At 43.9% G+C, this 24,834-nt stretch overlaps 1 protein-coding gene across 2 annotated transcripts in view; it reads right to left on the bottom strand.

Annotated features, from left to right (window-relative positions):
• Positions 1-24,834, bottom strand: part of PTPN14 (protein tyrosine phosphatase non-receptor type 14) — a 170,671-nt gene that overhangs the window by 87,132 nt on the left and 58,705 nt on the right. For both annotated transcript variants that reach the window (XM_034666854.1, XM_034666855.1), the window contains exons 2-3: positions 16,016-16,343; positions 4,194-4,363 (exon numbers count right to left, since the gene is read on the bottom strand). In XM_034666854.1, coding sequence (XP_034522745.1) covers positions 4,194-4,363; positions 16,016-16,189 — 344 coding nt within the window. In that variant the 5' untranslated portion in view covers positions 16,190-16,343. The remainder of the gene's footprint in view (positions 1-4,193; positions 4,364-16,015; positions 16,344-24,834) is intronic.

The raw sequence follows: 24,834 nt of genomic DNA, 5'->3' as shown, positions 1-24,834 counted from the left end.
GTGTTCTTTGTATCAGCTTTTTCACACTTCCGTAAGAATATCAAGAGATTTTTTTTTTCTCCTTCCATGTGGACTCCTGTGTGTGTATTCTCCTTTTGATATCTCTTATCTTCTTATTCAGTTATCACCTCAAGGTAGAACCTGAATTGTCCATTTCTTCTCCAACTCAATTACAGCATCTTGGCAGATTTTCTTCTCTGATGAAGAGGTTTGTTCTTCAAAAATCATATCCAGGAGGTGAGAGGAAACACAGTGCATCAAAATGAATGTCAAAAAGAGCAGAGCTTCCCAGTGTTCTAATTTTTAAAATCTGGACTTGATAATTTTCCATTTTCTAATTAAAAAAATCTGGACCTGATCATTTTAATAAAGTCGATCACTTTCTGAGAGAGTTTACAATCAACATCATTCTCAAATTTTTGTTCTGCTGTTCCTAGTATTCTATTAAGTACCTGCAAGTTTTCAAGGGTGGGATTGTCTGGGGACAAGATACAAAACTTTTAAATACACCCTCCTTCCACTGCTATGTGTCTTGATACATGTGGGTTCACAATCACCCCCCAAAACAACTAGAGTACTCATTCTAAACTCTTTGTCCTTATTCAGAAAGAAATGGCTGAGCCCTATTAATGTTATAGAGCCTGTTTTATTCTCAGATAGAAGCAGCCAAACCATTGCAAACATGCATTGGGTGAAAACAAGTTTGGTTGGCTCCAGACAAAGGCTTATTTTTTAAGCACAGATGGTTGAATGGCTGCTTCCTCCAACGGGTTGCCCACAGTGAAAAACAGATTCCTATTTCTAATCTATGCAAATATCTTACTCTGCAGGGCATCACAAAGACTAACTGTTTTTGTATGTGTGTGTCAGATTGGCAGATCCCAGGTGCTCTCAGAGACGCCAAAGCACGGCTCCACCTGAGATGCCTGGTAACTAAGAAAGCAGCAAATGGCTGAAGAGTGAGTCACTAACCCGCTCCTAATGAATGCTGTTGGGGCCTTCTGTGAAGCATTCCTCTGGAATCCTGCCCTACCACCACTGCTTCTTCTTTGGCTGCTCTGCCTGGAAGATGGTTTCAGTATTCAGTTCGGACCCCGATGCTTCTAGAACCTCCCAAGAAGGCTCAGATTCCCAAAGACTCCTGATGACCACTAGCAGCATTCTTCGCCTAGAGTTCAGCTCATTTATTGGTCTCTAACACCAAACCCAGGAACCCTTGAGCATTTTAAAATGGTATTCCATCCAAACCAGGTCTCCTTTGTACTCTAGTCTATATGTCCACAACCCAGGGAACGTCTCATGAATCACACTGGGTCACTTCCCAAGTATATGCCATTTTCTCTCTCTCTCCTTTCTCCATCCATTCTCCTTTCTATATTTAACAACACTTTTCTCTCTTATTTCCTCATCTCCCCAGCAGAAGTCTTCCACTTGCTCTGATATCCCTTGGAACATTCCAGTTTTGGGGCCCCTTGGAGCAACAAAAATCTTTCAACAGTGGGAAAAAAAATCCAAACAAACAAAAACCCACAACTCCTCACGTTAACTGAGCTCCTAACTTTAAACATCCTTTGCCATAAAGAGAGTACTATGTCTTACAGCTTAGTTCCATGTGTAAGTCTAAAAATGTCCTTCAAGTTTTATTTTCTTTTAGTTTTTCCGCTCAAAGGACAGTAACAGAGTTTGCGTCAGAATCCTGGGTTGGAAAAGATTTCATTCACTCCTTATTCAAAACTCATCTGAAATGAACCAAACCGACTGAGCAAAAAAGAAATTCTAAAGAAGAAGGAAAGAGGTCCTTCCTGATCTCCAGTCTCAATAACCCCTGCCATCATAAATCTCACTCCGTGCATCAATTTGAGATTTAAACACTTTCTGTGTCACTTGTGAATCCACATACTGACAGTCAAATGATCTGGCATGAAGTCTACAACCTGGAAAATCTAAAACTGTCAAGAGCTTCAGAGGTTAACTAATTTGTTAATACCGAGTCTGGATGAATATCAGAAGTACCTGAAGAATATTGTTTAAACAATTTACTCTCCTGATCCCCAGGCCTAGACATTCCAATTCAGACTTCTGTTACAGCCCTAGAATCACACTTACAGTCAATGCTCCAGGTAATTGTGATACAGCGGGCCCTGGTCTGTTTGAGAACTACTGATCTAGTCCAACCCCCTACCCAATATGGCGGTCTCCTCTCCCAAGATTCCACCCCACAGCACTTCCAGGAACGAGGGTGCTCACCCTTTTATAAGTCTGCTTGTTCCACCTTTTTGTGGCTTTAATTATTAGAAACAGTGTTCCTGGGGCGCCTGCGTGTCTCAGTCTGTTGAGCATCTGCCTTTGGCTCGGGTCATATCCTGGTGTCCTGGGATCGAGCCCTGCATGGGGCTCCCTGCTCAGTGAGGAGTCTGCTTCTCCCTCTCTTCCCAGCTCCCGCTCTTTCTATCTGTATCTCTCTCAAATAAATAAATAAAATCTTAAAAAAGAAAAAAAAAAAAAGAAAACAGAAACAGTGTTCCTGTGTTGAGTCAAATAACCAAAGTCTTTCTCAAGTCCTTGCACTTCACTTATTACGGGCCCGAATTTTGCACTCCAGAGCTAACACAGAATTCCCTCCCCACAACAGTCTTCCAATTTCCAGAGGCAGCTACTGCACTCTTGCAAGTCTTCATTTTTCTAAGCTTAACCAACCTGTTTTAACGTCATAAAGCCCAACTGCGGAGTCCCTCACCCGTTACTTCAGCTGTTCTTCCTCAACAGACCTTCCGGCATAAGTCTGTCCAGAGTAGCAACACTTCATCTTTTCTTACAGACTGAACTTTGCCCGATATGTGTTAACTTACAGTCCATGTTTCACCTTGTTACCCACTGCCTTGCATTTCATAGCCTGAGAGCCACGAATCGGCAAGGACTTAATAGCCTAATGCCATGTTCCTGACCCTGTGTGAAGTGCTCGGGAGGATTCAGAGGCCAGGGAAAACTGTCCTATTCTGAGGAGTTAATGACTTCTTGTACAGAAAGGAACCTACGTAAGTGCACGAACTTGAAAAGAGTGCACCACAGCCACCCAAGTGCTTCAAACGAATGACACCAGGAAGACAGAACACGGGTTTTCTGGGTCAGGCTGTGAACTATTTCATGGCCTCTGCTGACAGAAATACCACCCAGTTAACAAAAGATTTTGATTAAAAAAAAAAAGAAGAAGATGGAAACTATCACTGTAAAATGTATACAAAAATTTTAAGTGCGTCCTTATTTTAAAAGTTCAAAATCTAAGCAACTACACGTGCCACAGTCAAGGACAACACTGCTTCTTCTCAGTATGTCACTAGTATTGCTTCCCAGGTACCCTGAATGCCATTATCCAAGTAAAAGGTGAAAAAAAGAAGGTTAATTTAATTCCCTTTATTACCAGAAAGAACCATTTGATGAGGGGATATGCCCCCTCTGCATATTTTAATGGAAAACTCTTACCAATAAGTGAGCTGTACTAACACCAACCAACACGGTTTCATTCATGGCACAGCAGACTTAGCAGAACTTGAGAAACGTATGCAAATCCCTCACTTTACAGATGAGGGGAAAGTATCATTTCAAAGATGGCAGGCGGTTTCTTCCAGGCAGAACAGCCAATGAGTGGGAGGGGAGGACCAATCTCAGGTCTCCTCTCTACCAGTGGCTTCCTGTCCCTTCTTCTGTGACCAAGGACAAGCAAAACTCTCACCCTCTCAATGTTCTCCTCAACTCTGCTCCCATCTTTAGTTACCTTCTCAATCCTCAAATCCAAGTCTGATGCCACATTTTGCTTGAGAGCATTTTCAGGGAAAGAGTAGACCAAACAAGTATGAGGTGGTTAATTCTTTATCAAATTCTGGCACATCCATTTGAACCCCAGCCTCCAACAGATACTTCTCTGCTGCTAGACACCATATTCGACTGCCTCAGGATCACTGCGACCTTATTAGCACCACAGGGAACCCCCAGGGTGATGAGCACCATGGATTCAAACCACAATTCTAAAGCTGCAAAGCAACCGGTAAACAATCCCCAACTGCTCCACCCTGTCCCCCACTACCCACACCTGCACGTACACACCCCTGCATCAACCTGCTCACCCACTTCATCTGAAGCCCCGCGGTGAATCCACACCCTTATACAGAACACGGGAGAAAAAAAAATGCACCTACCTTGTGGCCTCTTGCTGAAGCCATGACACATTTGGCACATAGAACATGACTCCAAAGAAAAGCAGAGGCTCATTAGCAAATTTGTCCAGATGTTTCTTCAGAGGTTTCTCCAGCTCCACCCATCGTGCTTGCTGGCTCTTGCTGAGAAACCAAAGGCCGAAGTAGTGCGTCTGGATAAAAGGGGAAAATAGCATCAGTTTCTGCTCATAAGGGGTAGCCCATGACTGCACAGGGAAATAAGACTCCAGCACCTCATGTCACATTTGGTTTCCCAGCTCAAACACCAGGATCCAGCTTGTACTTTCTAACTTTGGGACAAGCTCAAAAAAACCACGTGCCTCGATCTACACCGAGTACCCGATGCAGTATTCGTACCCACAGTTACTGCTTGTCCGTGTGCATCCTGACGTACCTCTGCTCGGTAAGGGGGGGGGTGCGGGGTGGGGGCAGTGTTGGCTTTCCTCCTACACTCCCAAGGCTGACTTTCCCGTGCCTTCGGGATGCCTCCCGCTCTCACGTGGAACACGCTGGCAAAGGCAAACATAGTTCTTGCACCTGCTGCAAAATAACTTATTACTCAACTAAGACAAAACCTTCTGCCAACTGAAGCCTTCCCCATCTCAGACGACTTCCACACACGGTCCCAGAGTTTCACAGAAAGCTGATTCACTCGTTCGGAGTCTTCGTGAAGCGTTTTGAAAACATCGGCCTCTGCCACGTCATTATACATGAACTGCCGCCAATCTCTCCCGCACCTCAGGCTTTGAGAATGGGAGGATGCCTTCACAGCTGCCACAGGAGCCCCTGGTGGCTGTTCTTGGCAGATTATGGTGGGATTTGAGAGATGAAAGTGAGATTTTCACCCTTAGACTTGAAGCCTCAACCAGTTCAGTTTTGAACAACGTGCTAAATGATTAAAACAGGCACTTTTATGCATCCAATCCTGTCTTTACATTAATTCGTGCTAGGATTTCAGGATTAGCAAAACAATCACCAAAAAACAGATCACTGCTTTTGAAATATTCTTTTATATTTCAATTATAGCTTAGAACAGTTTACAGCACACCTGGAAATCTGCCTTCAAAAGAATGTTTTCATTACAATGTTTAATTTCCAAAGGCATTCTTGGGCCGATGTTCCCACTGCAGCTGGCCGTCTCCTCAACGTGACCACAGATCAATCCCTGCCACAACCCTACCAAAATCTGTAATGAAAGTTTTGCCTCTGACTTCACTAGAAAACCAGACACGTCCTCGCTTATAAAGCTCCCGACCCACACACGCCATAGGATATTTTCAAATGCATGTGCCTTCAGATGAGAACAAGGACTTCATCAGCTTTGCTCCATGATGCTCTAAAGGGCAAGTTCACAGGAGGAATCTATGAATTTCTCGAGCAACAGAATGCCAACAAACAGAGCCAAGGTTTTATTTCCATCGGCTTGGACACATTGCTTGAGTGAATTCTGACCCTATCATTCACTTCCCAGCTTTGGTGAGTCTGTTAGCTGTTCCGATGTGACGGATGATGTAGAGGAAATGAAATGTGGCTGTGGAGGAAAACAGGCTGTGAAGTCCGTTCATCTCCCAGGGTTTGCACTCACTGTCTTAATGACTCCATACAAGCGGCTGGGCCTCCAGGGTGTGAAAGCTTTCTCATCTGTAAGATGGGGATGACTCTTACAGCCATCGCCCACAGGCTGTGAGGGACACAAATGAGATCATGTCTTGAACCGTGCGCACGGCACACGTTAATAACTACTTCAGCAGCGGATCTTTCTGTTGCTGCTACTGTCGTCACCATCACCATCATCATCACCATATCACTACCATCACTACCATCATCATCACCAGTGTCATCGGTAAATGAAAGCAGACAAGCCTCAAGAATCTTTTTCGCGGGCACTCCTGGCCTGTCTATGAACCACACAATTAGAAAACAGAGGTTATCTGGAAATAAATGAGAAAAAGCAGGCAAAAGTAGAAGCTGGAAGGCCTGTAAGTAACATAAAAACCTAAAAGGTGTAAGAAAAAAATAATCACAAAATAGTGCCTCCCCTAAGATTTTCTTTAGAGGCTTACAGATGTTTATGGGACAATGGAATCACCCTGATGCTGTCCTAGGGGATCTATGCTTATAGATCGAGGTTTAAGCTAACCTGTAAATGAGGTAATCTGGGTGCTAATTTAATAAACTGTCTGAAAAGGGTCCAAGGCAGTTCTCCATTCTGAATTCCTGTATGGAGCACAGTGTTGTTTAAGGGTATGCCACTGCCTTCTGGGTGGCTAGGAGTGAGTTTGCATAGAATAAACGAGGTAATATGTGTCAACAGTTACATGCTATGTAACAGTTACTTTCATTGGAAAAGAGCACTTTTATAAGCCTGGGTGGAGAAAGGGAGGACAAGCTTTGCAATTGCTTAACAAGCCAAACCATGATTTATTAACTTTCACTAAAAGCGGTCCTGACATTTGGGGGTATCATGTTATGATCCATACTTCATTCCAATGACAACATCCCCTCAAATGAGTAACATTTAAATTAGAACGGGTCCACATTAACTGCATAGACATTCTACAATCAACTTTGCCCCCCAAAAAAGTTTTTAAAATGTTTACTGCTCCTGTGCTTTGAAGGCTAGTATTTTAAATTTCCTTTTCTCATTCCCACCCACCAGTCATTAAATCAGACCTATCTTCCCCCAAAAAGCAGCCCGAGAAAGACTATTTCGTGGCACACACACGCACGTGAACGCACACAGATATAGGCATATACACATGCAAACCATGAAAAGGAGGACGAGGTACACGAGAGAGCACAGTAACAGTCTTGAGCCATAATTAACAGTACAGAGCTGTGAATAACAACATAAACCACGTCAACTGCAAAAACCTAACTCAGGGGGGCACCTGGGTAGCGCAGTCGTTGAGTGTCTGCCTTCAGCTCAGGGCGTGATCCCGGTGTTCCGGGATCGAGCCCCGCATCGGGCTCCTCTGCTGGGAGCCTGCTTCTTCCTCTCCCACTCCCCCTGCTGTGTTCCCTCTCTTGCTGGCTGTCTCTCTGTCACATAAATAAAAATAAAATCTTAAAAAAAAAAAAAAATTAAAAAAAAAAAAACCTAACTCAGGGCATACAATTTTTTTGTTGCTGCCACGCAGTATTTTCCGGAGGACATCTGAGCGACCCACTATGCATTTGTCCAATGAGATAACTACATTACTACTCAAGGAGTAGGGTGTCCAGCACAAGGGAGAACTGATAGAGGTAGGTAACCTGGAAGCCACAGTTTCCCCTAAATGGCCAGAAAAAACTAATTTTAGAGATGCTGAATTCAGTTATCTCATGGGAAAGAAAATCCCCATTACAAGATCCCCATCAGGTAGCTTCCTCCATTCCCAACCTACCACCCCCACCCCCCATTCTTCCTCTAGCTATCTCCCTACTCTGGAGTATTCAACAGAGGAGAAAGACCCCGTCTCAGAGTTCTCAGCCTGCTCTACTCAAGTTTCTGACACAGCACAAGTTTATTGTGCCACGTCTACACAGTGGCTCCCAGGAAAAGGCATGAGAAACTAACCTCTCACTGACACCAGCATGTGCACCCATCAACTTCCTGTGTATTAGCCAAGGGACCATTAATCCCAGCAGGCCCAGCTGAGACCACACCAGGCTGGTTCATAACTCACTTGCCAGCTTCAACTCCCACTGAATCCTCCCGAAAGCTGAGCTGCCCTGCTAACCACTGCCACACGGTTCAGGAGAATGTGGTGGGGTGATTCCAAATAGAAACCGCCTCCTCCCTGACCAAAAGGATCCCATCCTATCACCCGAGTAAGTAACCCCAGGCACTTCTATTTCTCTCTGAAGCTGCAAACGTAAGCCAGGTCCAGCTAATCCTCACGATACGTCTGAGTGAGCTATAAACCCCATTTAATTTCTCTGGTTTTCCTCAGAAAACAGGTCTGGTGCTTTGAGTTCTGCAATGAGCTCGCTGCAATGAAGAAAAAAGAAGAAAGGGTTCCCAGGGAAAGGAACCACATCTTGGAATCAATGACTAAAAATGTACTACTAAGAAACAGTGTGAGGAGAGACACACGAACGTGACATTTTCGTAGGAGTGGTTTCCTGCTCTATTTGGTTTGGAGTTTTTCATTTTAACGGAGGAAGCAGAAATACATACAGCCACTCAAAAATAGTTTCTTCAGTGGCAGACTGGTGCGTGAATATTTTAGCGCCCAAGTGAGATCCCTCCTTCAGTACCAAGAAAAAGATGCTAGTGAATAAGGCCTTTAAAAACAGTTTGAGTTGTTGTCGTTTGTTTGTTCCTTTATCTGTAGAGATGGCGGTATCCCCCACACGAGCTATTAATAGGGAAAGATTCTTTGAGGATTTTGTTTTTCCAGTTTTGCGACCAATGGCGTGGCTTTGATGCAATTTGCAAGGGTTACAGGTGCAGCCTTGGCAATTACCAGGAATTAAATCCATGATCTTATCTCAAGCATTCTGAAGAGTTAATCATCCAGAAGCAAGAGTCTGAACTATCTTGCATTTCGTTGGAATAGGCTGCCTGTCATAGCCAGCACTTCGGCTGTAAATTAAGAAACAGAGTTGGTATGCCTTCACATAAAATAGACGAGAATTACACACAAGCATTAAAATTTGCACTGAGGCATGGAAAATGCTTCAAAAGATGTCCAGAAGCAGACTCTGAAACAGCACTTGATGCCATTTCATCCCAACGGCTTTGGAAAATAAACGGCTCGACAGGAGTTGGACAGTGGTCCATTACCTTGTGTGTAACGCACCTCTGTTCTGGGCGGGTCTGGGATTCTGTAACCGACACGTCTCTAAGTAACAACTGCCCCATCTCCATCTGGCTAGCCCATTTTCATCAAAGTATCAGAAATGAGACTGTAAAATAACACAGGCCCAAGAAGCAAACCTCATAGCCAAGGGAGAAAAAAAAAAAAATCACTCTTCTGAGGCTGTCCAGCTCACTCAAAATCTCCAGAAATATGAAGACTTACAAGTTAAGACAGGGGAAATTATTTCACCTACAAGCTCTCTATCGAGAAAACAGACACCGGTTCCAGTCTGCCTCACAGAACTGACAGTATGCTAACAAGATCTCACGTTATAATCTTGACAAAGGCAAAAGGCAATACAAAATTCAAAGCCAAGAGATCTCCCGGCAGTCTACTCTTTAGCTCATTCTCCATCAGTGTGATTTTAGTCCTGTGCAAATACAAACGTATGTGGGTATGGCGAGGCTCAGGCTCTGAAATACAGCAAATGCCACTATTATCGGACAGGCCAGGAAATGAGGCATTCCACTGAACCGAGTACTCTCATCATGGCAGGTTACATTACCAGTGCCCAGAAAATTAGCATACGATCAAACCACAGAAATATCCTTCATGGGGTGCCTGGGTGGCACAGCGGTTAAGCGTCTGCCTTCGGCTCAGGGCGTGATCCCGGCGTTATGGGATCGAGCCCCACATCAGGCTCTTTCTCTATGAGCCTGCTTCTTCCTCTCCCACTCCCCCTGCTTGTGTTCCCTCTCTCGCTGGCTGTCTCTATCTCAGTCGAATAAATAAATTAAAAAATCTTTAAAAAAAAAAAAAAAAGAAATATCCTTCATGGAAGTTAGCTTAAGCTAGTTAAGATTCAGGATCTTTACAAATTCTAGCTGTTATGAAAACAGCAAAATGTGGGATGTTTCTACTGTGCCCACAGCTTGGGATAAATCACCTTTTAGTAAAAAGGAAAATATAAATTTGCAAAAGAAAAAGGGGATAAATCTGAGGATCACCCACCCTATGAAATGATTAGGGATTTTTTTTTTAAGGTTCCTGTACAAACCGGGGCTCCTTAGTCTAGTCGTAGGAGAGGTCCAAGAGTTAGCGCCATTCCTAAGAGTACACTTCCTGATAAAGAAACGATTCTGTCTTGAAGAGAGTTTAGTCATGAAGGTACCTTTGCGAAATTATTTATCCCTCCTCCCTTTATTATTCTTTAGTTAAAAGTAAAGTCAAGATTATCCCTGAAGGAAATAATTCTGGCATATTTCTACATTTTACTGGAATTCTTTATATTCCAGTAAAGTTCTTAATATTCCTTATTACTATTAACATGGCCTCCTTGCCTTTCTTAGAAGAGTACTGTTTAGTGAAATATAATGTAAGCCCCATATTTAATTTTAAATTTTCTAATAGCTACATTAAAAAAGTACAGAGAAGTGAAATTAATTTTAATAAATTTCATTGAAAATAATATATTCAAAATAGTATGCTTTCAACATGTAACTAATATAAAAATTATTAAAGAGCTATTTTAACCTTTTTCATATTCGATCTTTAGAATCTGAGGTGTATTTTACACTAACAGCACATCTCGGTTCAAACTAGCCACACTTCGAATATTCAGTGGCCACATGTGGCCAGTGGCTACCATATTGGGACAATACAATCTTAATAACTGTTAAAGAAGCTGAGAGATTCTGCCTAAATGTATGATCACGGTTTCTAATAATTCAAGCTGTCTAACCATGAAATAAGTAGATTTAAAAAAGGGTAAGAGCCCACTCTTTGTAAGCGTTGTGGCAGAGTCTAGAGAGCCCACGTGCTGTCTCACAGAGGAGACCAGCATATTGAGTGCTTCCCATGTAACAAAGCTCTGTAACACTGTGGCAGCATTGAAAACTAACTCTTTTAATCCTCCCAACAACTCATGGAGGTTACTATTACCATTTCCATTTACAGATGAGGAAACCGAGGCACAGAGCAGTCAAGTAACTATCCAAGATGACACAGGTAATAAATGGCAGAGGCGGGACTCAAACTCAGGCAGCTTGGTCCACGCTCACATTCACAGCCATAAACCCTGCTGCTTCTCCATGCATTTATTTTTTAAATATAAGAACAAGCCATAAGTTACACCGTTTTAGCTATTTCTCTCCTAACCTAGGTCAGTGATTTTCAAACTGTACTGGACACAAGGCACAAGGACAAGGGGTTCCAGATATCCATTCCCTCTGCAAACACAACAGCTCCATTTTATACACTGAAGTTCCACCTAAGATCTCATTTGAAGAAAAGGGTGACATCCATTAATCCAAACATGTTTTAACCATATTATCAGAATTCTAATTTTCTGAGCCTCTATATCTTAAAGTCTTTTCCTTAAATAAGAGTTCCTAGGGGCACCTGGATGGCTCAGTCGGATAAGCAGATTAAGCATCTGGCTTCAGCTCAGGTCATGATCCCAGGGTCATGGGATCGAGTCCCACATCGGGCTCCCCGCTCAGCGAGGAGTCTGCTTCTCCCCCTCTCTCTGCCTGCCTCTCCTGTGGCTTGCGCTTGCTCTCTGTCTCAAATAAATAAAATATTAAAAAAAAAAAAAGAGTTCCTAGCCAGAAATTCATACCTATTTTTTTTCCCTGAACTTAAAGCAATTAAAAAAAATTGTTTTTTTCCTGAGGAGTCCATTTTATTTCTTCTTGCCAGGCCTATTGTTAAGTCCACCCAGCTAGCATCTCTGTCCCTCCTGTCACCCCAATCCTCTCTTTCTGCTATTTGGTCCCCTTCCTAAGATGCAAGGTATTCCTGGCACGCTCCACCCTGAAATCCTCAGAAGGCTTCCCATCTCACAGCAGTGCTTTATGCTCCCAACAGTTGAAAGAGGACTTAACAGGAGGCTAAAATAATTGTGAAACACTGAGTTCAACACCTTTAGGGAAAAAAAAAAATAGCACTGATGAGGGTGTTTCCCAAAGCATTTTACCAGGCTCCTTTTCTGCCACTACACACGCACCCCGAGGGACTGAAACAGTGGAGTCAGCCCACCTGGGACTGAGCTGGCCCCGCACGGCCAGCAGGTCACCCTGAGCTGCAGTGTCCCCATCTGTAACGTGGACACAGCCAGGGGAGCCACCTCACGGAGTTAAGAGAATCCAATGACTTGATAGGGGGAGGGCGCTCGGCACAAGACGTGGTGCCTTAAAAGGCGGCAGTGATTTCTGTGATTTCTGCGACACACTTTGGAAACAGATTTCGGTTCAAAAATCCCTAGCCAGACAAATCAATCCATTCAAAAGCTGACTCCTGCCTGCCTTTCTACATCCCCACCCTCCCTGCCGTGACCCCTCCACAAGTACACGGGCTCTCTCACACACACACACACGCACGCGTGCACGCGCAGATCAGTGCAAAACGAACTCTGCCCTTCCCTGAAAATTCCACATGCTTTCCTGTTTCTGCACCTCAGCACGGGTTGTACCCTTTGCTTTGTTTCTTGTTTGTCCTCGTCTCTAAACTCCAGGGTTTCTGGGAGCGGGGACCCTCTCATACGCAGCTTCCCTCAAGCCCTGTCTGTATTTGCTGACCGGAACGGCCAGGCCTGGGTCCTCTCGCTGCCATCTGAAATGAAAGCACATCAGTACCTTCAAAACCAGACGTGGCTCTCAGAAAGTCTGCCACATGGATCCATGTCCTTATGCGCTTGTCAAAACCCATAGAATGCACACCGCCAAGAGTTTACCTTAATGTAAACTATGGGTCTGGGGGATCATGACGCGTAAATGTGTGTTCATCTGACTGTCACCAATGTCCTAGTCTGGTGTAGGGGAGGGTGGGGGATGGGGGAGAAGGAGGCATACGGGACTGTTTTCCACTCAATTTTGCTATTAAGCTAAAACTGCTTTAAGAAGTCAAATAGATTTTTGGGGCGCCTGAGTGGCTCAGTCGTTAAGCATCTGCCTTCGGCTCAGGGTGTGATCCTGGCGTTCTGGGATCGAGCCCCACATCAGGCTCCTCTGCTGGGAGCCTGCTTCTTCCTCTCCCACTCCCCCTGCTTGTGTTCCCTCTCGCACTGGCTGTCTCTCTCTCTGTCGAATGAATAAATAAAATCTTAAAAAAAAAAGTCAAATCAATTTTTAAAATAAAACAAAGTGGAAAAACACAAAGGATAATTAATATAGATCAAAAAATCAAAATTAATTTTCCTTTCCTAATATAAAGCTATTATAAAGTCTAGGATACACCTAGACTTCAGAACACTTCTAATGGCAAAGCCAAATAGCCACCATAATCTGGGTTCCAAGCCTTCATAGAGACTAAACATTTTGCTATATTTTAGACGGATTTTCACTTTCTCCTCTCAAGCTCCATCAGCTCTATTTGGAAAATGACTCGAACACAAAGAAAGTCAGTGAGTAGAGCAGACCCTACGTTCATCCCCTCCCCCTCTGCTTCTGGAAGAAGGCATTCCTCCTCGAGGTGTGTACGTGTAATTGAAGAACAAAGCAGATTGCTTGATCTCACCCTTTAATTCGAAAGCAGCTATAGTACTGTTGCACGAAAGGCCATACCCTCAACGTCATCCCTCACAGAACAAAAGCGCACAATTAAAAAAAGAAAGTGATTTGCTCTAATGTGGATGCGCCCATTTAGAGCATGTCAAAATAAAGCCAGCGTTAAATGTCAACCCCACCTTAGCATTAGAAGATCAATCACACTGCAACACATGCTTGACAGTAGAATCTGGACTTCACTGCTTTATCCTTTGTGACAACACAGTTGTGAGCTAATCCGGGTTTGACCTTTGCCCTCTCGCTGAGAGAAACAATAGTCTGTTGAGAGTAATTATTACCATACACATCTCCAGACCCGCCTCCTCTTGCACCTTAGACTCCAGCTCTACCTGGTGATTCAGAGATGCCTTCTTAGCCCCCAAGAATGGCGCCTGCCCTTCTGAATCCTTGCATTTTCAAAAATCCAATTCCCCACGCCCTGGATGGCTTTGCTCCCTTTTCCACCTGCTGAAGCCCTAGGCATCCTTCATGTCCCCATTCAGAGAGTGAAGGCTCTGTTCATCTTTCACCGAACATCCTCTCCCGCTCCCAGGGCCTCCGCAGTCAGTGCTGTAGGCTGCATACCGCACAACTCTAAGGGGAGCTATTGCCTTTCAGGCCTGCCCCTGCACTGCAATTTAGTAGGGATCGCATTCAATCTTCAATTTAAATGCTGGATTCCCCTACTCACCATGCATAGCTGGAAGACAAAATTATACCCTATTTACCTTCATTCATCAAGTCCTAACACAGTACCTGACAAACTACGGGTGCTCGAGATTTTCTTCAATCAAAAATTCTCAAGACACTAAAACTGGGACAATTATAAATTATCAGACGCAGCGCTACGCATTTCCCATACTGTATCTCTTTCAATATTGACAACAGGCCCCATAAGATACGTACGGTGAATATCATTATTCCCCTTTTATAGGTGAGAAAACGGATGCCCAGAGAAGGTCAGTAACTTTTCCAAGCACACCTAACTTCTAAATGACAGAACTATGATTTGCACCCAAGTCCAAGACACGAAAGACTGAGCTTCTAACTGCTTAAGCGCATGCTAGAATGCCTCCCAACGCGTGCCAAGAATCATTATCCTAATGTGAGTTACTGAGAATACTCAGAAGTCGAACTACTGCATATCTTTTTAAATGACCTAGAACTAAACTTTGTGCAAGAGATTTAGACCAGTCTTCTAACCATCCTATCTCTAGTCTTAAGGTTTCTCCTTTATGCGTATATTTAAATACGTATACCCAAATGTGCCACTGATAAGCAAAAAGAAACCCGCTTTCCACCTGCAAGGTCAGAAAACGTCCCATGTTTTTCCGCGGGGTCAGCTACCAAGCTGCGTGTATCTGTGGGACAGGACAGTCTCCATCACAGGAAAATGAACTTCAAAGGAAGCCCCGATCACAGATACCAAAGCATAAACACGAAGACTGGCAGGAGACAGAAGTGCTCAGGTGGAACAGTCCCCCAGGGAACGCCAAGGGGAGAGGAAGAGCTTGCCAGACCCCATTTCCTGTGTGCATAGGGTGAGAAGGTGGATCATGACAGGTGAGCAGGATGACATCAAACACCATCACTTCCAGCAGCTAGCACCCCCTCACACCACCACCTTGACGTGGCAGGCGACATGGGCACAGGGCCTAGGACAACCACAGAGCTTTTCCTGGTCCTCAGATCTCAGGGGCTTGCAGTCACTTCCATGCTGCCAACTGTCACAGCTCTCAGGACACATCTGCACGTGTGTGTGTGTGTGTATGTGTGTGTGGAGTGGGGGGGGGGTTGTTCTTGAGAAAGCCTCCACTCCTGAATGTCTGTAAGGCTGGACACAGCGGGGCTTGCTTGTTATAGAGGACATGCTGCCCTAGGAGTCCCATTCCGGAGGGATCACGTGACCACCTCCACAGCCAACCCTGGCTCTGCTTAAAGCCGGGAGAAGCCTGCCAGACAGCGCCAAGAAAAGGAGGGTCATGAGGAATCCTGAAAGGAACAAAACACCCATTTTACAAGTGTCCACAAAAAGCCTCGCTCGTCATGCTCGTTTTAAATACTTTTCCAATTTTTCCCCCTCTTTGAAGAGGAAAATATAGACACAAACAAGCAAAAACTAAAAGCAGCTGCATCCATCCCTCCGTGGGCGTTTTCTCCTAGACGTGCAGCTGGAAGGCCAAACACCAGCTACCCACTCGATGGTCTGAAAGAGCGACGATGGCATTAGACGCTCCCCCCAAAACCTCCTTACCGGCGGGAACAAAAGCGCAGCCACCACCCCGCCCAAGTCCTGACCGGCCGAGGCTGCAAGATCAAGGCCATGCCAAGGACAGCAGGATCCTTCTAAACACGAGGCTGGGGCTGGAAAGCCGGGCAGGTGCCAAGGGGCAGGGGGGCGGTCCCTTTGGGGAGTTCCAGCTCAGCAGCACCACCCCCCGCCCCCACTCCACCCCCCAACACACGCTCTTACCTCCCGCAACTCCAGCCTCTGAGCCACCGCCTCCAGGCACTCCTGCCCGGTGCTCTCCACCGACAGCGTGCACTCGATCACATTGCTGTCCAGCAGGCGGATGCGCGTGACAAAGCAGTTCTTGCTCAGGACGTTGTAGCGCCGCGTCCGGCGGAGCTTCAGGCCGAAAGGCATGGCGAGGCGGCCCTCCCACGCCGCCTTCCTCTCCCGGCGCCCACGCCCCTGAAACGGCCTCAGCAGCTTCGTGCCTCGGCGAGGACACCACCGCGCGTGCTCCTCCTGGTGCCCAGAGAGGTGTCCATGCCCAGCGCGGCACTCCGGAGGATCGCTGTGAACGGAAGAGCAGCAAGGTCATTAGCTGCGGGGCAAGCTATAGATGCCGCGGCCCGTGTTCCGCGCACACGTGAGCACGCAGCCCCCGACGGACGGACATCCAGATTCGGGAAGCAGCAAGCTCCGCAGCTCCCAAGCATCTTGGCAGAGGCCATGCTCTTTAAATGATCTTACAAGGGGGATCTGATAAAATCCACTCAATAGCTGAGGCCACTGAGGGTCAGAGAGATGAACTCATCCAAGGATGCACAGAGTGAATGGCAAAGCCAGGATTCAAACCGAAGTCGGTGCAACTTAAAGACACATGCTGCTTTCACTGTACCATCCCGTCCACTCAAGAAAGCAGCAGGAGTGGAACCTGGGCACTGTTTAACTTCTAAATAGATTAACTCACTTCGATCTCATTAACATCGACACCTGATGGTGTAGATTTTACGTTTCCCTTTTACAGAAGAAAGAAGTGAGGTCCGAGGAGTTCAGTAAGATCCTGAACTTAGGATCTTACCTTGTTCCTCCTCCCTCTTTGCAATACTGCTTCTTTCTTTTCATTAACATGTGTCTTTATTCTTATTTTAATATTCTGTTATTTGCTTCATCTTCTTATTTACTTTATACACTTAGAATGGATGATAGAAAATAGAAGGAATGCACATTTTATAGTCAGCAACATTCTACATTACAAAAAGTTTCAAATACGTGAATCCTTTTGTGCATTTAATATCACAATTCTAAGTGTTTTTCTTCACCAGTTACACAGTTAGATGTGGGGAACCACCCGACTATCATTTTGTTCTTTTACAAAACGCTTGATGCAAAAGCCTTGCCACCAAATTACAGATAATTTAACTTACTAATAATGAGATGTACAGACACCCTGATGTCCCACCCAAGGTGACTGATAACATGATTGCCATGGAGAACACAAGAATAAAACAATAACAACAAAAGTGGCTTTACCGTTCCACCCCGAGCCAGCAACACTCCCACTGGGAGCTCATGAATCATATATTGCAAAGAAGCCAGAAATGTCCAGACAGCCTTTCTGTTCCACTTTCCCTTCTCCATAAGTTCAAAAGACCATCTCTTGCTCATACGACTGTTCTGTTAACTTTAACTCAAGCAGATTCAGCCTGTCTACACATCCTTCATCCACAGAATTACCTCTGAGTCCCTCGACACTTAAATGGGCAAATATGAATAACTACTTACAGAAATTCCTGAATTAATAAATAAAGTGGCTTTATGATTTAGAAACCACTCCCTGTCAGTACCCCAGGCCTCACCGAGGTTGTCAGGGCACAACCCTACAACACAGCAAAACATACTCCCCAGACTGCCTCGGCCAGTCTTTGATGCCTGCCCTCTGGCACATTCCTTAGCATGACAGGTATATGTTTTATGATGGCTTAAAATACACATGCTAGAGACTGTGGCTTGGTAAAATCTATTAACGTTTCTAAATCACTTTGTGTTGGCAGAGTGTCATGTTTACCTCTAAGGTAGGCCAACCTGATGGTCTGATATCTGCAGAAAAGACGATGTAGGAACCCACCCAAAAAAGCAAAAAAGAGAGACCCCGAATTCAAATACAGAGCCCTTAAGAGTGGACTACTCACACATTCATTCCCTCACTTGTTGAAGCACAGGGCAGAAGACACCAAGATTTAACTTGTACATTAACCAGGGAGCCTCAAAGAAAAATATTTGCTCTGTGGGCATAAGCCACATTTCTAATCCTGGGCCAGGTACTGTATATTTGGGTGTGTCTCACCTTAAACACCTATGAAAGAATGTGGCTGGCTGGGTACACGTTTATCCCAGCCACTACCAAAAACAACCCCTGCTGTATATTCTATAGGACGCCATCCATAATGCACAGTTAGTGAAATAAAAAGTAAATGTACACAAAATATAGAGATGATTGCAATTTTTATAATAAACAAAAACACACAAACTAATGGGAAAGAATGTAAGTTCACTAAAGGGATGAACAGGGCTAGAGAGAGGTGATATTATATAGAACTCTCTATACTGTATACATTTCTAAATTGTAACATTTTACAATTGCCTTATATTATCTTTGCAAATAAAGATCGGTATATTTTAAATATGTCAGCTACTAAAAATGGAATGTCAGAAGCAACGTCCAACAATCTGGCAATAGATCTCCTAGAAAATACCTGGTCATTTTAAAGATTTTTAAAGCCACTTAAATCTTCAATTTGTAAGAAACTTGCCAGGTAAGGTATCAAGAAAAAAATTTTAAGAAAAGTGGTCTGAAAAGTCAATGTCCTAAAACAAACAAATTGAATGGGGGTGGGTGGGAATNGGGGTGGGAATGTGGGGGTGGGGGAGGGCGTGAACTCTGGCGTAAAAGAGATTTAGGACTTCTAAAAACAAAACGCAATGCGTGAACTTTAATCAAATCCAGGTTTAAAAAAATAGCTATAAAAGACATGAGACAATTAGGAAAATTTGAAATAGGGAATAGAAATTAGATGATATTAATGTATTACTCATAATTTTCTCCTGTTTTTGATAGCAGAATTGTGCTTATCTAACAGAATGTTTCAGGAGATGCCAGTAGATACATCTAGGGGGTAAAAATGTCATAATATCTGTAATTTACTCACAAATGGCTAAAAAAACCCCAATACATACATACACGAATTCAGAGTTGACCAAATAGGACAAAACATTAAGAGTTGTTGAATCTAGATGATGGGTGTACAGATATTCACTTTATTGTTCTTTCAGCTTTTCTGTATACCTAAAAATGTTCACAGTCAAAAGGTTTAAAAAAAAAAAAGAAAGAAAACCCTCAATGCCAGTACTAAATGCAGCTGCCTCTTTCAATAGATGTCTCTGATCCCTCCCATCAAAGTATTCTTTGTCTTAACTCCCACATCATTTCTGTGTATTTTAACATACCAAACTTGTGTTAAAAGTATTAGCACGTTTGACTCTAAACTCCTCCAGAGCCAGAGACATGTTTTCTCCATCTTTCACACCCACATCTTTCATCTAAATTAAAAGTTCGTTCACACCCAGAACTTGTGCGGTCATAGAGCTGTACCAGCAGCTCATTGAAGACACCCCTCGCCTCTAGGACGGGCTCCACCTAAATGATTTCAAGTAAACAATCTCCGAGATACTCACCTGTAACCTCGGTTCAAGAAGATGACCTCTTAGTCCCTTTCAGTTTTACCATCTTAAGAGTCTAAGAATTTTCCGTCATGTTTAGCTCTCAAAGAATCCATAGCACATGTATCCCGAGAGTCTATCTTTTATTTATACAGGCACGGAGTTCTTCGTTACACGGAACCCAGTACCCTCTGTATTGAAGCCTAATTCCTTCACTTGGTCCTTGATGGGCAGAGGGAGCAAGGATTAAGATACGCCACCAGACAGAAGACTGGATGTGAAATCTATTACAAGCCAGTCCCTCTCTGTTAAATAGTCTGGCTCCTGGCACTCCAATGACTTTGTCCTTGTGGTTCTCAGGGGTCTCCTATTTACTGCAGCACACGAACAACATTATAAAACCTAGAACCAAGTGCCATAGTCTCCTAAAAAGCTCACATGTTTATGACGCGTTAGATTTTCCTGATAAAACTGGGTTTTCAAAAGAGATCAAATTAGGGGCTCATCATTCTATTTACTGTAAGATTTGTTGTTGTTGTTTTGGAAAGCACCTTTACAAATAAAGTCACTTAAAAGATCGAGTTTTATCTACTCTTCAAGAACATATCCAGCAAATAATACCAAGCTGCAAATGTTGCTGAGACCTGTTCATGGACGTTTAACGGAAGGGGCTCTTTTTGTCGTTAGCATAGATAGTAAAACCAACAGCGCTGACTCGTGATTTTTTTTTTTTTCCAAAACAACAGTAACATATTCGAACTTCAAAACATCATCTGCTGATCCTCTTTTTCAAAGATGTCCCTTCGAGAGAAAAGTGGCATCAGAGAAGAGTTAGGCCCTAGCCCTTTAGTGATGAGAGTGGCTGGGAATATATTGAAGCAAATGTGGGGGGAAAAAAATCACAGGGAAAGTGCCATCAATGCTCTGACCTCTCCAGCTCCCAGGGTCTTTGTGTCCATGAAGCAACTGGCAGGTGCACACTGAAGGCTGCCCGGAGGAAGGACACCCTGGTGACAGAAGGCATGAAGTGCAGTGGAGCAGGGAGGTCCTCTCCAAGGACCAAAATTTACTCAGGAAACAAACGGAACACGTGCAAACCTTCCTGCAAGAACAGGCCTCGGAGAACACCAAGTGGCTTAACTTCTCCCAGCCTCAGTTTACTCATCTGTGAAGATAATACCCACCCCGCTGGTTTGTGAGAAGTCAATGAGGAAACGCTTCTGTGGGTGTGCACATGTCCCCTTCCCACTCCCCCTCATACAGGAAGCCAGACTCAAAGGATAGCAGAGCAGCTGTGAAAAGAAGGACTTGAGTACCTTACCACCTACATTAAAAAAAAGAAAGGAAGAAAGAAAGAAAGAAAGAAAGAAAGAAAGAAAGAAAGAAAGAAAGAAAAAAAAAAAAAAGGCAAAGCAACACGGGAGTTGGACACAAAGGTATAACAAGTCCACAGGGAAACTGAAGTATTAAACTTGAACCCTGTATTCTCCCAGCACTCCACCTTGTAATCCCCCAAACGCTGATACCTGGAGGAGAAAGGAGCCAATCACTAAGAAACGCTCCCATAAAGAGCCCATCCTAGGCGTGTAAGAAGGCTGTGGCCTTTTTCTTATCTTCGTCAATAACGAGTATAGTGTCTTTTTTTTTTTTTCCCAGTGGAAATTGATTCCAAATAGCTGTTGGTCTTATAACCCATTTGGCTCTATCTCTACAGATGATGGCATATGACAGTCTCCCTCACGCCAGAGAAACCCCTGGGTGTGTCTTAGCTCCCCAAAGAGAATTTTGAAGGGAAGGAGTTGTGTCAGATTCAGATTTGTAGTCTCCTTTGGACATGGCAGAAAGCTAAATAAATATCTGTCATTATGATGAAAGAATGAATCCTGAAGTGGCTGAGTTTTTGAGGCCAAGCTAGGGCAGGGGCCTCCAGGTGACCTCAAGTGACACCTGAGGAATTTGAAGCCTGAGATAGGTCTGACTTTCAGAGCCCTAAGAGAGGCTAAATTCTGGAGAAGAGGGAGGAGGAGTTATTCAACTCACTTGTGCTCTTTGGGGGAAAAAAATTGAACCGAGATTTCTAAAAGAATATTCCCACCACCCAAGTTTGCCTTTTCCAGCCCTTGATGTGTCTTAGACTGGGGGTGGTCTCAGAGACCAGAGAGATGTCAATCCCATGGAAGTTCTTTGCAAAAACTACAATGGAATTACTGATGGGACAAAGAATTCCAATGTGCCCATGATTGCCGAAAGCAATTTGTAGGGATATTTGCTCTGTAAACACTACACTTTAAAGGCCTCCTATAGAATAGACATTACAGTAGGAGAGAACATACAGAAAAGCTTCAAAGTCACTTCTAAAACTCATTCCTGACCAATCAGCCTCCTAAAAGATCTAATATGTAAGTGTCCATCTGTTAACTATCAGCTGTGGATTTACTTTCTACTTCCTTTTTTCCCCCCTAAACATATCAACAAAATACCTGCCAAGTTGAAAAGTTGAAAACACAAAGTAAAGCCAGCTTTCTCATGATATAGAAAAAGTCAGCTGGCTGATCGAAAAAATGTTAAACATGATGGGTAAGAAGTGAAGAGACCTTTCAAAATATCAACCAAATACAGCTTAATCTTTCATCTTTCCTCAATTACCTGCACAGTCTTCAGGGGAAAAGATGGAAATTAAAATCTGAATCTTAAATACGGTCATCCTTTTATTTCCCATGCTATATTATGTATACTTGCCTTGCTTTTTTTTTTTTCCCTAAGGGTGAGTTCTAAAATCACGAACAGAAGCTAACTGCTGTTCAGCTGCATTCTGTATTTACTAACAGTGTCTGGAATTCTTCCAGCATTCCACATTATTACAACTCCCAAGCACACCTCACAGAACTATGTAACCCTGGTCTGGGTGTGAGAAAGGAAAAAATGATGCAATTAGTCCATCCTGTGTATAAACCTGCAGGAGGCACAGCTCAGTTTTGAAAAGTACTATGTCCCTTTTCTAAGGAGAGTTTAAAAAAAGGGTAGGGGCGCCTGGGTGGCACAGCGGTTAAGCGTCTGCCTTCCGCTCAGGGCGTGATCCTGGCGTTATGGGATCGAGCCCCACATCAGGCTTTTCTGCTGTGAGCCTGCTTCTTCCTCTCCCACTCCCCCTGCTTGTGTTCCCTCTCTTGCTGGCTGTCTCTATCTCTGTCAAATAAATAAATAAAATCTTTAAAAAATAAAATAAAATAAAATAAAATAAATAAAAAGGGTAGGAGGGCATAGGGCAAAAAGGACTATGGAAAATGCCTTCTCTGATTCCCCCTTAAAGAAGAGCAGAGAGGAACGGTGTTCTGTTCGGTGAAAAATCACACTGTTGGTTTCGTCTATAAATTTTAGTGCTTTGGAATACCCAGATGATAGCTGTATGTCGAAATTATTTGAAGCCAAGTAAAATGTGGTGCAAGGTTTGAAGCACAAGCCCCTGTTAGTTGTTAAATAACTAAACAACAAAGGCAGAAGGGTCACATTTTTAAATTCCTTCCTCTCCCTCCAGCTAACTTACTTGCAAACATCCAGCACTGGGAGAGAGAATTTTGCCCAAATGTCTGTATTTAGAGCTGTATTTGAGGTTAGAACGAAGATTCCTGCTTTAGGACCCACTCCAGTGGTGCCTGACCCCCGCTAAAGGGGCCCACATGGCAACCACACGCACGCTCAGTATCGTCAAACTCCAGGAAATGAAGCCAAAACATCCTGGAAGCCATCAAATACCAGAAAGCCCTTAATCCCAACAACATACACTTTGCTCAAGAAACAAGCAAAAACAAAACAAACAAACAAAAAACCCACCTTCGCAGTTCATTTACTCTAACTTTATATGCCTTTATATACCTTGCTTCTTCACCCTTAGCAGATTTAAAAGAGATTAAGAAAAGTATGTTGGCAGGGAATAAAATGGCAATGAGGGAGGCAAACTATAAAACTAAGCATTCCACAGCTTGGAAGACTGTGTTGAAAGCACCCTGTAAGTATAGAGGGACAACTAACTACCATCCAGCATACTCTGGCTAAGATGGCAGGAAATAAATATACTTGTAAACAGTTCCATGCCTGGTGGTTAAAAATTACCCCCCAAAAAAGTGGTTCTTGAGTGGGAAAGCTTCTGGAATCACTTTTTCCCCTAAGCAGTGGTTCTCTATAGAGTATTCTGGCTCTAACACTCAAAGTAAACCAGTTCTAGGAAGAATCAAAGGCTGCATTTTCAACTATACGTGGGAGGGGATGGGGAGGACAAGCCTGTGAGGACAAGAAGTCTGAAATCGCCCCCAAGTCATCATTGGAAAAAATCATCTCCCCATTCCCTGCTTTGAGGATCACTGCCCTTAGGTCTCTAAGCGAGACATGATCTTCCTATAGGAAGGATCTCAAAACATGGAAGTTTTCATTTTTGACTTTACTGAAACTTTTAAGGCATTCAAAGCACATCTTGAATACTTATAGATAAAATACTATGTTGTCTGGAATTTGCTTGAAAATAACGGGGCGGGGGGTGGGTGGGGGGATGGCTCAGTCAGTTAAGCATCTGACTCTTGATTTTGGCTCCAGTCAAGATCTCAGGGTGGTGAGATCGAGCCCTGCGTTGGGCTCTGTACTGAGCATGGAGTCTGCTTAAGATTCTCTGCCTCTGGGGGTACCTGGGTGGCTCAGTCGTTAAGCGTCTGCCTTCGGCTCAGGGTGTGATCCCAGAGTCCTGGGATCAAGCCCCACANGTCTATGGTCTCTCTTTCAAAACAAACAAATGGGGGGGGGAGGTTGGGGGTACAGATAAAGCAAGATTGGCCATGAGAGTTGCCAGTGGCAGGTAGCAGATAGGGATGTCAAGGCTCATACCGTTCCCTACAGTTTTGTATGTGCTCAAAATTTTCCATATTAAAAAGTTAGGGTTTTTTTTTTCTTAAAAAGGAGTATTTCTTAAATGGCACTTTATAAAGTAATCTGGTAAAACCGAAAACAGTGCCCACTTTGCAGAAATACGTTACAGAAAAAAGGCATCAGAATTCTCCCTCGATGCAAGCCCCTCTTGTCCTTCCAAAATGAAGCTTGCATTTAGCTACATTGAATTGACAGTAATCGTTTTCCATTCCATTTTTAAAACATGGCAAGAAAAATTCCTTTCGTAGGTAAAGCTGACAAGTTGGAGAAAATGCAAAGAACGATCAGGCAGAGGATAAGGGACTCTCCCTGCGCGCAACGTGCTTAATCAACTCCATCGGAACACCTGACTCCGCCTGACTTCTCTAAAGAGCTTTCTCTGTCTGTTCAAGCCAGGAATGCTTTGTCCTCAGAGACTCCACCCTTCT

Source organism: Ailuropoda melanoleuca, chromosome 8 (genome assembly GCF_002007445.2).
Source record: "Ailuropoda melanoleuca isolate Jingjing chromosome 8, ASM200744v2, whole genome shotgun sequence".
In the NCBI taxonomy this organism is placed as follows: domain Eukaryota; kingdom Metazoa; phylum Chordata; class Mammalia; order Carnivora; family Ursidae; genus Ailuropoda; species Ailuropoda melanoleuca.
The sequence above is the reverse complement of the archived record's forward strand: the minus strand, read 5'-3'. Positions and strand labels throughout refer to the sequence as shown.